General features: G+C 35.9%; 1 protein-coding gene across 2 annotated transcripts in view; it reads left to right on the top strand.

Annotated features, from left to right (window-relative positions):
- The window catches only part of LOC109051572 (polypeptide N-acetylgalactosaminyltransferase 2-like), a 66,923-nt gene that overhangs the window by 23,628 nt on the left and 26,826 nt on the right, over positions 1 to 16,469 (top strand). For both annotated transcript variants that reach the window (XM_042768908.1, XM_042768909.1), the window contains exon 2: positions 15,399 to 15,486. In XM_042768908.1, the coding sequence (XP_042624842.1) occupies positions 15,399 to 15,486 (88 nt within the window). The remainder of the gene's footprint in view (positions 1 to 15,398; positions 15,487 to 16,469) is intronic.

The raw sequence follows: 16,469 nt of genomic DNA, 5'->3' as shown, positions 1-16,469 counted from the left end.
GTCTGGAGTTTCATGTAATTCCCAGTATTTTTCAGACCTGGCTGATGAGTGAGTGTGTGTGTGTGTGTGTGTGTGTGTGTGTGTGTGTGTGTTGTTTATTTTTCTTTGCCAGTGACCTGATTGTGCCAGTTTGGGGCAGTGCATGTCAGACCTCCAGTTCCTCTCACACCTCAGAGACCTGGACAGTGGACAGGCACGGTGGAGGGCCCAAGGCTACACAATTGTCTCATTGAACATCCTTCGCTCTGCTTGCACTCGAGCGTGACTTCTCACAGTTTGTTCTGCACAGGTTTTGCCCTCAAACCGTCAGCTGTTCCTGTTACTCTGTCCTAAGCTGGATGCACACTGCATGTTTTTTGATGAAATTAGTTGATTTCTTTCATCGAAGGGCGAAATCTGCTGTCTTTGAATGATTAGTGTGACATCATAATCAAAATAATTTCTCTAAGGCAAGACCCTTTTTTTTTTTTTCTTCAATGTTTTGGTAAAACTTTTGATTCCATAATGAAAACATCCAAAATACACATTTAGGCTAAGTGTTTGTTTTATTACAATTTATTGATTTTCCCTGTGCATTTTATTTACAGTACATATCTTTCAAAAGTGGTTTTCTTAAAGTTGTTTTTTTTCCTCATGTACTGAGCCTGGAATCTCCACTTCAGTAGCATTCACACCAAAATTTCCTGTTTAATCTATATTCTGAAGGATTTTAGATTTTCAGAGGGGTTTGTTCATGTATCATTTGCCTTATTTGTATAACACTGTATTTCTAAAATCATGGTAATTTTTAAGTGATGAAAAGAAATATTCAAAATCCCCACTGTAAAAACCTTTAACTATTATGTAAACACAAAGGAAGAATTTAGATTTTCATTCTGGACATGTCTGCAAACTAGTGCATATTTGATTAGATCATTTGCATATTTAAGCAGCATATATTTTCAGAAAATCATAATACAAAACAACTTTGCACCTGTTAATGCAAGTTATTAACAGAGGAAATATGGTGATACCTATTAGTTAAAAATTTAAATTAAAAAAAGAATTGCTTTAGATTCCTCTTTCACTCAGCCGTGACAACTTTAGAGATTTTTATTTCTTTCATGAGTTTGCTTGGGATTATGCAGTACTATTTCAATTTCGTGAGTCAGTGAAGATGTCAGAATGTGATACGATTGATGTTAAAATAAAAAATGCTGTTAGTCGTGACCAAAGTCTGATATATGATACAGTCTGATATAATAGACTGTTGATATTGAGTTTGCCTTAAAGTTTCCCTGAGCTCTCACTGGTGTTATATCGTACAGTCTGGAACAAACATAAAGGGCAGGGGGAAAAAAGTTGCCCGGCATATTTCTCCCGCTTCCTCCCCCACAATTCAGAACAGAGCAGGAGAGAATAACAAAACAGACTCCAGAACATTTGTATTCTCAGTTTGTGTAGTTTTGGTTCTTGTCAGCACTACAGTGGGATCTTACAGCAACATCTGCTGAAGAAGAGCAGCTCTCTTTTCACTGCCGAACATCTTTTTGTGGGCAAAGCACATTCCATGTTACAGGCACAATATAAAATGTGCTATTAAGGGATTTATCATAGCTGTTGTTTGACATGGCCTGCTATTTTGCTCACAATATAGAGTTATGTTCGTGAAAAACAACCCACCTGCCCTGAACAGCAAGCTGAGTGTTGGAAAATAATCTAATCTGATCATGAGGGGTTTGTTTTAAGGCTCTTTTCTCATTAAAAATCTCCCCATGTTCCACTGAAACTCTTAAATTGAAACTGTTGCATAAATAATAAAAATTGTTACAGTTCATTCCAAGTACCTGGAGCTTACGACAACATTGTGTCAATGTTTATATCATCATCTTTAATTCATGGTTAAGCAATACCTGGCCTGCTTCCTCAATCTAATCATAACCCGGTTAGAGTCTCAAAATGTAGACTTTTTATATAAAATATTATAATATTTCTTTCTTTCTTTTTGTTTTTAATCTGTTTATTTATTAAATATTTTATTGAAAATGTAATTCCATGATGTTATTGAGTCAGACGTTCTAGTGTTTTCAGTGAATTTCCAAGACACGCTCTCGTTTGGTGTTCATTTTTGCCTTGTGTAACCATGTTTTGGTTGTTTAATCATATCCAGAGCTGAATCATATTCCAGAAGGTGAAATTGGTGCTGGGCTTTCTTTGAAATGAAGCCATTTGTTTTTGAAATTATAATAAACAACTGCTTTTTTATTTTTTATTTTACAGGCTGAAGAACTTCAGACTTCTGGTAGTATGTTATGTTAAAACACTAAGATCACTGGCTTCGAAGCAAGTGTTAACTGACTCTAGGACTGGAGAGAAGCCTGTAAATTTACTCACTCACAAAGTACCTTAAAACTCCCGACATGTCCTTCAACGTCTTTTCATTGTAACCAAAAGGAGAATAGCTCAGCGAGTTGAAATTTAAAATAGATAGTTTTTTTCTTTAAGACAAATGGAAAGTGTCCGGTTATTGTATCCTTGTAAACTATGGATCTGTTCACACAGGACGCAATCTGTCTGCCCTGTTTTTCTTTGTAAACTTGCTACTAGAACAGGCGTCTTTGAATGTTTTGACCCGTTTTGTGCCATTAGTGCTACAATTTTCAGACACATTGTCAGGTGAAAAAAAACACATCACAGTATTTTTGGTTTACACAATAACACAACCTGTGGAAAATTAATCATGTGTTATTATACTGTGTGTTCTAGCACAACTGGAGCACTTTTTTATTGACCGATCAACATCCAGGACCAGAATGATCAGTTTTATAATTTAGATTTTAAGCTTTTAGTAAATTCTTGAACATTATCCAGTAGACAGAGAGAATGCAGTCTAGCGTGTCCTCTCTTAATGTCCCTTTCTCTCCTGCTCTCCTGGTCTTGTATTTCCTCAGCTTGCAGTTAAAGATGAGTGGGCTGGCTTGAGTGACAGTGAGGTTGGCCGTTAATGCTCCTGCAACATTCAGCCGATTCCAGTACCTCACTCAGACTTTTTATTGGGAAATTGGAAACAGTGGGTAGTCTGGTGGAATAACGCTGTGTAGATGCTTTCGTGGAGAAATTCTTTAGTCCAGGCATTGGTTACCATGGTTACAGCCTCCTCTGCTTGCAGAAGACCCTGAGGAGTCATGGCTGTTTGATTCACCATTAGAAGATAAGCCTGAAACGTAAATGCTGTAATAAGTATCTGATTGGATTTAATTACATTTACACGCACTGGACGTGGCTTTCAATAATCTCTAGTGTTTAGCTCAGTTTGGGGCATTTAGGGAGACAGAAAGGTAATAAGATTTGCCATTGTTAGGGCTGATCATAACTGTTTGATCGTATTGTGATTATTCGTGATAACTGCACTTTAATGCACACTTTAAATCACATATTGATGTTCTAAGAAGTTATTTTAAGCAAATAAAACTGCCTCACACTAACCATGCATTGTTTGTGAATGAAAGGTGATCAGGTGAAAATTCTGACATTTACCTACTTACCTTGTTCCGATAATTTTCACTTTTGGGTGAACTATCCCTTTTTATAGCAGATATTTTTGGTCATTGCTGGTCAGCTCTTGTGAAAGTGTGTTTATATGATGTGTGAAAGGGAAAGTTGGGCTTCCAAAAACAGTGTATGTAGAAAGTGGGCTTAAGTGAGCCCAAAAGAGAAATACGGTGGGTATAGAAAAGAATCACCCCCTTTAAAATAATCAAATTTTGTTGCTTTGCAGCCTGAAATGAGGAATGACACAGTATTTGTTTTATCCAGCTGTCTTTACTTAGTGCAACTTACGACATCCAAGTAACAGCCTTTAGTCTGTTGGGATATGTCTCATCATATCAATATTTGCCCACTCTTCTTTGCAGAGCTGCTCAAGTTCAGTTTAATTTGATGGTGAGTGTTTGTGGACTGCAGTCTTCAAGTCATTCCACAGATTTTCAGTGGGGTTAAAGTCTGGGCTCTGACTAGGCCATCCAAGGATATTCACCTTTTTCTCCTTCAAATCAGTGTGCTCAGTTTTGCTGTGTGCTTTGGGTCATTGTCATGTTGGAAGTTAAACCTTCTTTGGTGCTCTAGTCCCTGCTGCAGAGAAACACTCTCATAAGTCTCATCTGCCCCAGAATCTTCAAAGTGCGGTTTGGCAAAGCTCAGTTTACGTATTTACTATTTGTCTGTATTTGTTGTATCAATAATTATTTAAAAGATATGTCATTTTAATGCTAAAGGTATCAAAGGGTAATTTGTAGTGAATTGAATATCTCTGTAAATGGGACAGGATTTGATATGAGAAGTGATTTTATGTGAACTAATATGTTTCATACTTGTTAAAAAAAATTAGCGAAATGCTTTTTTGCTAAACGAGATACTTTTTTTTAATCATTGCCTTTTTCCAAAAAAAATTCCCTTTTTCAAATTAAAATTTCTCTTTACACTAAAAACCTTGATCTTTTTGCTCAGTTCTCTTGTGTTTGCTGGCGGCAGTAGTTCAGTTATTGGTTGCAGTCCATTATGGCAAAATCTGACTGTGTCTGACTGCAGGGTTTTGTGGAGGATATAGCCAGCAATTATATTTTAATGATTCTGAACTACTTCAGTAGTGACTATAATAACAGTTTGGCCATAACTCCATTAGTGTATCACCTTCACCCACAGTCAGCTAAAAGTAAAGGCCTATCTTGTGTATCGTCTTTAACATGTCATAAAATTGTTCATTTAGTGTGTGTGTATATTATCCCACATTCCTTTGTGTGTTTGACGCTGGTGATTTATTTTGTCCATGGAACAGACTTCTAGCTTATTGTTGCTCTTATTTTGTTTGTCTTCTTGAGGTTTCTGTTTCCATGAGAGATAGATTCCTTGTGTTTTTGTTCTATTTAAATGCTAGTTAAGAAAATGCCTTTGCATGCATGCATCTGTTTTGTGTTGGCTAAATGTATGAAAGCCCTGCGTTTTAAAGCATGCCCATTTTTACAGACTTCTAATAGAGAGGCGTTGCTGTCAATGGCTTTCCATTGAGCTCTGCCCAATGCTGATGCATCAGAACCAAATTCAGGCTGGCAGTCACTGGCAGCTTGATTGTAGCATGTTTCTGTTATTCAAGTGTAGCAGAACAGAAGTGATCATTTCTCTAATAGAAAAGATCATGTTGGCATACATTTCACTTATTCTGTATTGATGCTTTACTGGTTTTGAAGTTCTTTTGCTTATTTGTTTGTTTTGGATTAGGGGTGGGTCCTGATGGTCAATTAGTTCTCCAATAACCCATATTGTAGTTTATGTAAGTTTTTGTTTTTTGTTAGTGGTGACGTTTTGATTAGCATTTGTGTTTTCCTTTAGCTTCTACTGTACAACTACTAAATCATATTCAATGCAACAGTGTAACTTTATTACTTAATTATTATATTAGCTGCATGTTTGCTTGGATTGCAGAGATGCCCTTTAAAGAAAACCTAAACCAATGCTATAAATGTGAAGAATGTTGCCATTTAGCAGTTTCTTTTCATCCAAAGCAATTTACAGTAGACCTCTTGCTGAGATGCCCCCCTCCCCACCCCTCAGGAACCTGAATTTAACAGCTTTGTTCAATGGCACAACTGTGATAAGAACTCAGCACTGAACAATAACTATGATCCAGAGCCAGTCGACAGAACTGTAACTAATTTGAAAAGTATATAATTTGAGCATTCTATTATTGTAAATACTGTCAAAAACAAAAAATTGTTCTTGGTAAAATACTGACAGCAGAGACACCAGTAATCTACTGTAATTCTATGGTATGAATACTGTGAAATTGCTTTACAGTGTGTTACCGTAACAACAAAAAAACAGTATTTTCCAGTTTTATCCAGTAAAATACTGGCAGCAGAGATGGCAGCAATATACTGTAATTCTACGGTATTAATACTGTGATGTTAATTAACAGCCATTTACTGTAAAAAAAAAAAATACATACAGTGCATTTTCTGTATAAGAACCTATATTTTTCATTAAATAAGTTTTTTTTCTGGCACATAAAAATACATGTTACAAATATTTTTATTTATATTAAATGTGTTGTGTTGTGTCGTGTTTTTGTTTTGTTTTTGGGGTAAGTAAAATTTGTAATTCTTGACCTGACCACTTTAGCGCCCTTATTTTTAAACCAGTAGTGTTTGTGTTAAGGGGCACATCTTTGTTCATTGGCTTGCACTGGCACACATGCAACTTTGAATATTTTAATGCTGTGAGTCTTGTCAAGTTCTGGGTTGAGTTGGTAAAGATTCTGGAAGGACACTTAATTGTACCACCATGAAGACGATTTTCTCTTTGAGTACAATTTGACGATGCTCTCCCTGTCCAGCACTTCAATTTCTCTTCACAGTCTTCAAACGGAGCAGCTCTGAATTTTAAGCAAACAGAGTTGTCTGGATTTCTCTTTGCAAACCCTTGTCATCAGCACTGGCATTTTAGCTACTTAATTGGGGTCTTGTGTATTTGGAGGCTCTGAGTGTGTAAAATTAGCCTTCATTCAGCCACACTAACCTGACAGGTCTTGGTCAAATCGACTCACGGTTTCTAAGCGGCTCTCCTGCAGTGGGATGATGGGAATGAGGCTGTGGCCATGGGCTGTCAGCGCATGCAGGGTGCCGTGGTTGATCTCTTGGCAGGTAATTGCAGTAATTCTGTGATGCTGGGCTTGATTAGCGAGCTCTCTGTGGGTAGGAGAACAGAGGTTTTGGCTCTTCAAAGCCTCTGTGCTCTGGCCAGGTGCTCTTCATTAGTTATACCAGCCCTGGGCAGCATGCTTATGGTTTTTCCTCATTCCGTCAGTTACCAAGCAGTGAGAATGCAAGGTCCTTTACCTTTACTTAACATGTGAGCTGTAGCCCACTTACTTTCAAGCTAAGAGATTTTTTTTTCTCGATGGTTGACCAGTCATCCAACAACCAACTAGTAGATTAGTGAAATGGTTTATATTATTTAATTAATTTTTTTTGAAGCGAGTGGGGATTCTTTTTATTAGTATACATACATACCCCCCCCCCCCCCACACACACACAAGAAATGGATATGATTGGGTTATCATAAACCACTCCAATTATTTAGAGCTTGCTGAAGACCAAAGTGGAATAGAGAGACATAAAGGTCAGTGACACATATAAGAGTGTCTATGATAAAGAAAAATCTAGTTTAAAAACACATGACAATTTAGAATTGTTGGCTTTAAATTTTTTATACCATTTTCAAAAAAACATTTCACATTTACTTTAAAATGTCATGTGGTGTAACAAGTAAAAAGTAATAATATTTTCCTTGTACCTTGATTAAAGAGATTTTTTAATATATACATTTAATTGATAAATTAATAGATATTTCAAGCTAAGAGATTTTTTAATATATACATTTAATTGATAAATTAATAGATATTTTTAAAATATATATACATTTTTAATATATAATAAATTAATTCATATATGGATTTTCGGAAGTCATAACACTTCAGTCTGAACTAACCTAGGCTTTTGATAAAAAGATCCAATCTGATATTATAAGAAATTTATTGACCATGACACATGGGGGTCTACATCTGTCCTCTCTCTATGATCTCATTTCCTGTTGTGTTGTGTTTTTTTTTTTCTGCATGTTGTTGATTTGCATCAAATGTCTTTTAGTAAGCAGTAATGCTGTTTGATAAAGTGTATTTTTTTTCTTCTAATAAATAACTAGAGAATTTTTTTTTCTTATCCAAAGCGACTTACAAATGAGGACAATGGAAGTTCTAGAGAAAAAAGAAAAAAATTACATTTAGTCTTTTAGCAATGCTTTTATCCAAAAGCGACTTACAAATGAGGACAATGGAAGCAATCAAAAACAACAAAAGAGCAATGATATATAAGTGCTATAACAAGTCTCAGTTAGCCTAAACACAGTATACGTAGCAAGGGCTAAATTATCACAATGAACAAATTAAAATAAAAAATTATTATTTAATGTATAAAATAAATGTTTTTTAATGTTTTTTCTTAGTAAATAAATAAATCTGGATAAATAAATATTCACATCATTGACGTAAACAAAAAGTGTATTTTTTCATATCCCTATAAATAACTGTAAATCTAATTGCTCTTTCTCCTCTAGCAGAGAGCAGTTGTTGACTGAAGCTTTCAGCACTTGCTTGACTGTTTCAGTTGCCTTTGTTCCAGCTATGTCTCAGCTTAAATGTGTTATTGGATATTTCAGAGTGTAAGCTGGAGGAGTTGCACTGCCTTAAAACCACCACAATTTAATCATAAAATCTACCAACCAAATTATATTTTATTTTTTATATTTTCTTTAAGTTCGCCACACCTAGTCTAATGTTGTAAATCCAGCACAATGTAATCATTAGAGCTCCCAGCCAACTTTTCAGCCAGCATGCGAAGAGTATGGGTTGGCTACAGCAAACACGAAAGTGTGACTCATGCCAGTGATGCACATTTTGGGAGCTAGAGTTTCAAGTTCAGATCCAAAGATCTAGCATAAAACGTTACAGTCTACGCAGACGAAGCAGTCCAAGCCTTATTACCTGAAAAGGAAAGAAAAGAAGTCTGTTTTTACTTTGTAAACCTCCATCATACACCCCATCACTGTCTGTCTTGGCATGATGCAAAACTCTGCGACTGAGGCTTAGTCATTAATAAACATCTGTTGAACTATTATTATCTTGTGTAATAGCAATATCCAAATTGCTTTGACTCCTGTGATGGTTTCAAGATGAAAAAATTGAGAGTTTTTTAAGAGCTAGTACAACCGTTACGTAATTAGCCAAGTAAGAGCAGTGTAAGAACACAGGACCAGCGGTCCCACCATTATGCTCAGTGCAGTTATAACAGCACAACATTAGCACAATGGAAAATTCTTGTATGTTCAGTACAATAAGAGCTTCAAAAGTGTCATGAAGGAAACTGTTGATTTAAGCCTTAGTCATATTGAACAGGAACAGCTTCTGGTCTTCTTTGAAAGTCCACCTAAAGATAAAAGAAACATTAGGTTAGAAACTGATGAGACATGCATGCTTCATCAAGGAGTGATGCAATTAACTGAGTCATCAAAGACTCAATGACGTAGTTTGTATTTAAAGGTACAGTAACACCTTAGGTACCAGATTTGGTTGGAGCCAGAGTGCTTGTGTGGTCTGACATATAATACTGTACTGTTTAAAGTTAGGGGTCAGTAAGCCATTCAATAATATTTCTGTTTAAAATAGTCTTTTGAACTTTCTATTAATGAAAGAAAAATAATCTATTTTGGTTTCAACAAGTTTTTTAAACTGTTTACCACTAGAAATGTTTCTTGAGCACCAAATTGGTCTATTGGAATGATTTCTGAAGGATCATGTTACACTGAAGACTGGAGCAATGACAGAAATAAATAGAAGAGACTTTTCAAAAACATAAAAAAACAAAACCTCTGAACAGTAGTGTAGGCCAGGTTGTTGTTTTTAGTAACCGGCCCTCTGTGTTTATGTGTGTCTCTTATATTCAGCTCTGGTACCATTGTCATTGGCTCAAAGACTTTATTGCATTTAGTCAAATTAAATATAAAATATAGTCACGATGAGATGGTACGCTACTGATTTGATGATTCAGTTCTTGGGGCACTGTAAGATTCTTAAATACAGTATATTAAATATGGGAAGTAATTTTGTGATGCTTTATGCGATGAGTAGTTCTTTCCCTAATAAAAGACATGAAGCAGTCAGTCCTGTACTTTTTCCCCCACAACATTTCGATTAATTGTAATAATTTTGCATCTGGAATACATATGGAGAAAATAAATGAGAAATGCTTGTATAACATACGATTCTGCTTTTGGGCCTGCAGTTTGTCGAAATGAAGCAGACTTGGCTTATACCACATAACAAGTTAAGTGCATTTGGTAACTGTGTACTAGATTCAGTTATTTTGTATGATTAAATTATATTAAAATTATTGAAGCTAGCCCAATTTTCCAAATTGCCCAACTTAACTAGATTTTGTTTATTGATTTTTCTGTACGCATTTATGTACGAATCCAATAATCCTTTCATGTCATGGAAATAAAATGGCTAATTAAATCAGCTTTCTGTTTGGTTAATTTTGTAGGCTGACAATTTGAAAATGCCACACAGCTTATTAAAAATTTAAGAAGTTGAAGTTCTGAAATGGTGGACAAATTACAAAACCCTTCCTCAATTTTAGTCTTTATTAAAAAAAAAAAATTATTACAATTTACCCCCCCCCCCCCCAAGCCTTCGTCAGAACTTAGAATAAATTTAATTCAGCTGTCAACTCTAAGATGAAGGTTTCCCATCACTGATCAAGCTGAATCTTTAATTTAGCTCCGTTTTACCTGCTTGCAGTCAGAGGCCAGACCGTGACACATTTCATTCCCAGTTCACAGCATGACTGCTGATTTCTGGGTGTGACTGGGTTGAATAATTGTCTCTGTTGTCAGCAGGTGAGGCTGAACCTGCCTTGAGTTTTTCCATCTATGAGGAGTTGCTGTGTCAGGTGGTAACTGGCAGTCTAATGCAAGTCATACACACTCGGACACTTGATGGAATGGCACAGCTGGACAGAAAAAACAGAGCAAACCCCTTTGCCACAAAAACAACAGTTTAGGTCTGTCTAAGCAGTCAAATGTGTTTGGATTTTTTGGTACTACCATTACAAGTATTTAGATCCATCGGTCCATTACAGAGCCTTCTTTATAAGGTGAAATCACTTCTAGTTTTCATTTTCCCCTTTGTTAATTTTTTTAAGATTTTCAATATTTACACAACCTCAGATCAAAGCACTGTAGAAGTAGTCCTTTGACCTGCTGTATTCCAGGCTTTGTGAAGCCATGTGATTGTGAGGAATGACTGAAATGGAGTTGTACATTTAGGTTGAGCTGAACTTCAGAAATGAATTGATGCTGAATCGAACTGATACATTGAAAACCTTTGACTTAAATGGGTGATTAATTCACAAATTCACAGATATTGCTGCTATTATGAACATGATATGGAGAGAACTATTTTATGCCAAATATTAAAGATTTTCAGTGAATAACAATTTAAGGTTTGTTCTGTTCATAATACAGTCCTTATTTTGCTTTTTATGCTTTTATGGTACATTTTCATTTCTGGAGCTTGTAAAGCACATTTAATTAATCTGAAAAAAACTTTTTCCAATGTATAGAACATTTAGTGCAATGTAAAGATTCGATGGATATTAAAGGTTCTTCATGGAATCATCAATGCCAACCTTTATTTTAAAAGTGCCCCTGTTATGCCATTTAAATTTTCAAATACTGCCTTTCATGCAGTGTGTAATGTAGCTGTATGTGAATGTAAACAATCTTCAAAGTTGTAAAGTCTGAAGTACAAGATAAATAAAGTTATTGTCTCCCAAAAGAAAGAATTGACTCTGAACAGCACAAACGAGTCGTCAGTAATTCGAATCCCTCTTCCATGATGGCTACATGTCATATAGTAACACATTTGCATAATTTCCGCCGATGTTTTACGTTGGCTGTCAGTGAACAACTTTGACCCCACCCTCAAACACTGTGGCTTGTTCATGTGGTTAACGTCATGTTGAGAAGACGCCGTGTCCTACACTGTAAAAGTAAATTCGTTTTATTTTCACTGCCGAAAGATGAGGCTACAAACAATCAGTGGCAGTGGGGATCAAATAAATTTTTTCCATTGTACCACAGCAGTACAAACCCAGTATTTTATACCTTTCCTGTCATTTTACTGACGACTGATTCTCTAATCTTGGGGAGATCAACGTGGGATTCACAAAACGCTTGCTCTTGAAAGATGGCGCAGTACTCAGTTTATTTGAACCAGCTGCTCCACTGAATAACAACCTGTAAGTATGATCAATAATGGATGTTTATATTTTGGGCCATCTGACCAATCAGAGACTCACAGAAAGGAAGGGTTTAGAGAGAATTAATCTTAGAACTGCTGCGAACAAATTGTTTGACAATCGTTAAAAAATTAGATAATATTAAATGCATATTTTGAGAAAACGAAAGCATTTTTTGACCTTGCATGCATGTAAACCTATTGTAGGAGACTCCCAAAACAATATTGGGAACCTTAAAAATGGCATAGTAGAGGCACTTTAAGAGTCTACATGCTGAAAGTAGAGATTCACAGAAATGCTAGATTGCATTAAATATGTCCTCACCCGTGCAGTCAATAAGCTTCCCACCCAGCAGTCAGTGATTAAAGTAATGTGCTGATTCCCTAGCTAAATATATTACATTTTGAAATAAATGAAAGATGTCTGTTAATTGCTTCAATCTTCCTGTCTTGGCAGCACAGAGTAGACTTAACAAGATTATTTTAGGAAATGTCAAGCGATATTTGTGGTTCGAAGCAGTTTTTACTGCATTGAATATTTAATTCTCACATATGGGTTTGTCAAAATGTGTGACGTTGTGCATTGAGCTGTGATGGAAAATGTATTTGATTTGTTTTGACACCCAACCATGGATTGCAAGTGTGTGCCCTGCTCCTGTTGTAAACACAGCACTGTGGAAACTCATTTGTTCCACCCTGTAGCACACAGTAATGAAGGGATAAAATAGTCCTTTTATTTTGTGCCGAGCTGAATTGCATCTTCCTGGCAGCTGACGATAACAGCGGTCGCTTGCGTAAAACATGTTACTCACAGAGATGCCATCCTCTCCTCATTTCTGCATAAAGAGTTTTAATAAGGTTTTAATGATTGATGATGCTTCCTGTTCATGAATTTACTTTATAGCACTGACCTTGTCATAATAGCAGATTGGAGTTTAAATATGGCAACCAGTTAATTGACCAAAGAAGTATTTAGAGCTTAAGGAACATCTTCTTTCTGCAGTTTTGCAATGAATGGGGTTTCTCACATTTCAAGAATGCATGAATCTTATGAATATTATTTTTTTTACAAAAATTTTTATCTGTGAAAAGTAGGTGCTTTAGAAAATTTTGATTTGAAATATTTAGAGGTGCTTTATGTAGTTTGCGATTTTGCAACCTTTACAAAAAAGCTCTCTAAATAGTGTTTTAAATGATGATTTAAAACAGTAACATTTAAACAATACCTTAACATGAAATTATAAATGTAAAAAAAAAAAATTGAATAAAAAAAATTGAAAAATGGGGAACATGGTTGCTGACTGAGTGTAATTTAATGCCAACCAGCATATTTTTAATTCATAGTCATTGATATACTTATTTTTCCTCATACAGGAAAATGGTCAGTCAAATATTTTTTGTTCTTACAGCATCTTGCATAAACTGGTAACACTGAATGGTTCATTTTGAGTATGTATAAACTACAGAAAAAAATTATAAAACGTGATGACTTGTCCTCTGCCATGCTGTAGAAAAGATCCAAGTTGATGTTACTTCAGGTGTAACAATTTTAGGGAATGTTTATCTGATATTATAATCAATGGAAAATTGTGAGATTAACCTCTTTAAACAGACACATTTAAAATCAATTTTGCTACAATTAGTTGACTATCAGCAGAGAATTGAATCTCAGTAGAATGGACATAGATTGTAAATTAAACTTGGTTATCTGGCATGTTATTGGCAATAGCTCGTAATAGGTCATAAGCCGTAGAAGAAGACCAGCTGCTGAAGGGAAACTCTGTGAAGCTTGGCTGGACGTTCTTCTGTTCTCAGCATTCTCTCACACCTGCTCCCTCGCCCTGCTTGACCCAAGTGCCAGAATTCCCGAAACACAATCTGGGTCGGTGAAAACTCTAACATTGCTTGAATATTCAGCAAAGGCTTCATGATTTGAGTTATTTTAGCAGTGGGATTTCTAACATATTACTTGTTTTATATTAAAATCATTGATCCGTGTCAGTGGCTCTAACAAATTTGACATTGAATAGTTGATCTTATTTTGTTTTTATGAGGGCCTTTTGAGCTCCTTTTGATGACATTTTCATTTGAGACACTAACACTTAATATATAAGTTGTGTATAAAATATTCACAGTGGAACATTTGTGGTTTTGATCTTCCTGTTTTCATGTCATGTTTTCCTGGGCTTGTGGACCAGACACTGGTCCAAGTGGGCTTTGGAAGTGGCTCTGCTAGCCCTATCTGCCCTGCCTGTCCAGACTGCACATTTATTTACTGCTAACCTTGGCAGAGGGTCGGGTGTGAATTATTACTAGCTCTGTTTTGTTGTGTGGTTGTTTGTTACTTTTGGGCTTGGCCTTGATACGATTGACAGAATACTCGTATTTTCCGACATTCGTTATCAAGGGAGCTGAAATGAACTGACTGTTTTGTTGATGCCAGATCCTCCTGTAGACTGGGTAATCTTCACCATCTTTATGTTGGCTCGTGTGCCCTGGTTTTGTGGGAACTGTGTCTGCTCAGGATTTCTGCTTGCGTTCATGGTCTGTTTAGTTTGTAATACACAACTTTCAGTAGTTAGTACCAGTAGCAGTGGAATTTCATGATTTTTGATAGCAATTTAGATGCTGTGGACTTTAATGAACAGCTTGCATAAAACAGGGCCTCGGGTTTTCTGCTTGTCACTGAAATTATCGTAATTTTCATAATAGGCAAACACAGTTATTTTCATTCTTCTTGAACGTTGTGACAGCATTTGGGCCCTAAATTGTTGTAGCTGGTGTTTGGTACTAATAATACTGTGAAAAGACTTTGTATAGTTTATATTATACTTTTTAGCATTGATTTTTAACTTCTCTGTTCTATAGTGAATATTAATTAGGGCCTACTCTTAATGAGAAATGTGTTCATATAAAAAAAAAATCCTGTTTTTTCATTTTGTTGTTAAAGCAAAAAAAAAAAATACAGATGTCCTTCATTGGCATCTATATTTGGCAATCTAGCTTGTTCTTTTGAAAGCAGATTATAACTGTTTTAAAAATGATTGTAATGAGTTTTTTTCCCACCTCAGTTCATTATCTGCTGCTAGTATTTCCCTTAAAAGAAAATGAGTGGATATGATCAAACTCGGCAGGAGAAGAAAGGGATAAACAGCACTAGCTCCTGTTCATGAGATCTGCGGTTACTACAGCAACAGACTGAAATGAACTTTATTCATTATTAAAATTGGATTAATTTAATGTACTGTAAAATAAATTAGATTTGAAGTAATCTTGAGTTTTTAGGTTTGGAATAATTTGGCAAAATATCTTCTGGATGAAGAGAAATGTCAGATCAGAGTACTATGAATGATTTACTGCAGTACCAAAGTCAGTATTATGCAGCACCACTGACTTGCTATAACAGCCGTAACCATTTGCTCATTAGTTACTCTTTAATTTGTTGTTCAATTACCATTTTAACCCATGCAGTATGCCTTTTTGCTCATGGTTCGTTCTTCTCTTTTGGCAGGATGACTGGAGTGGCATTAATTCAAACAGAATTCAATCACACAGCAATGCTGATGACAAAGCCCACAGCCTAGAGACCCTTCCTCCAGGTAAGAGCCGACCTGACAACCCATGTGCATAATCAGCTCATGTCAGGATTAGCCCGCTCTCATAATTCAAGATTTCTTTTTCCGTCCCAGATGAATAATGGAGCATTTTGTTCTCAGGGAAATGCTCAAAGACGGACTTTAATGAACAGCTTGCACAAAACAGGGCATAAGGTTTTTTTTCCCCCCTGAAGAACTCAGTGTCTTCACTCTTCATTCCCTTCTGGAAATGTACTCCTTTTGTGATCCAACTGAACTGGGCTGCTTAATACATTAAGCCTTAGATATTAACATATGCTTTTTAGAGACTTCCTGCGTTTAAAAGCAGTATTGTAGTAAGGTTGTGAATGCATTATTAAGCTCATTAGTTGCTATGTCCTGCAATTGCTCTGGAACTGGGGTCCACGGAGAGCTGTTCTATTAAATTTGTCATAAACATCAGATTACATGTTTCCTGTCTGTTGTTGTTCTCCCAGGCACTGTTTCAGGGAATCATCAGTAGTTTTCTCCCTGTGTTACTCTTGTAATTTAGGTCACCCAAAAGATTTCCACCAAGCATAACATTCACCCAAGAGTACCAGATTTCATCTGTAATAATTAAGAGAACAGATTTAAAGTGATAGTGTGCCTAAAATTGCCATCTGCTCACTCTCACATTGTTTCTGTTTGATTTTTTTCCCTCTTCCTTTCGAGGAACATGGACATAAAAACACTAGAACTAAACTAGTGTTTCTCCGTTTTCTCAGATGTTTTTCTTCAAATCATGATCAAACAGTTATTATGAATACTTGTTTGGTGCATAAATTGAGTCAAGAAGGTCTGGAAGAAAAAAGTTCTCTGTGATTTTTAGTAATATGAAATGTATATTAAATTTTGCAACTAAGCATGATGTATGTGCTCACTCTGGGTAGGATTGTGGAATAGATCACATTACTGTGTAGTATTTCGGCCTGGAAATTGGTGATGTTCACACTCCCGCTCCCCAG

This window comes from Cyprinus carpio, chromosome A13 (genome assembly GCF_018340385.1).
Source record: "Cyprinus carpio isolate SPL01 chromosome A13, ASM1834038v1, whole genome shotgun sequence".
Classification (NCBI taxonomy): Eukaryota; Metazoa; Chordata; class Actinopteri; order Cypriniformes; family Cyprinidae; genus Cyprinus; species Cyprinus carpio.
Note: the sequence above shows the minus strand (reverse complement) of the source record. Positions and strands in the feature narration are given on the sequence as shown.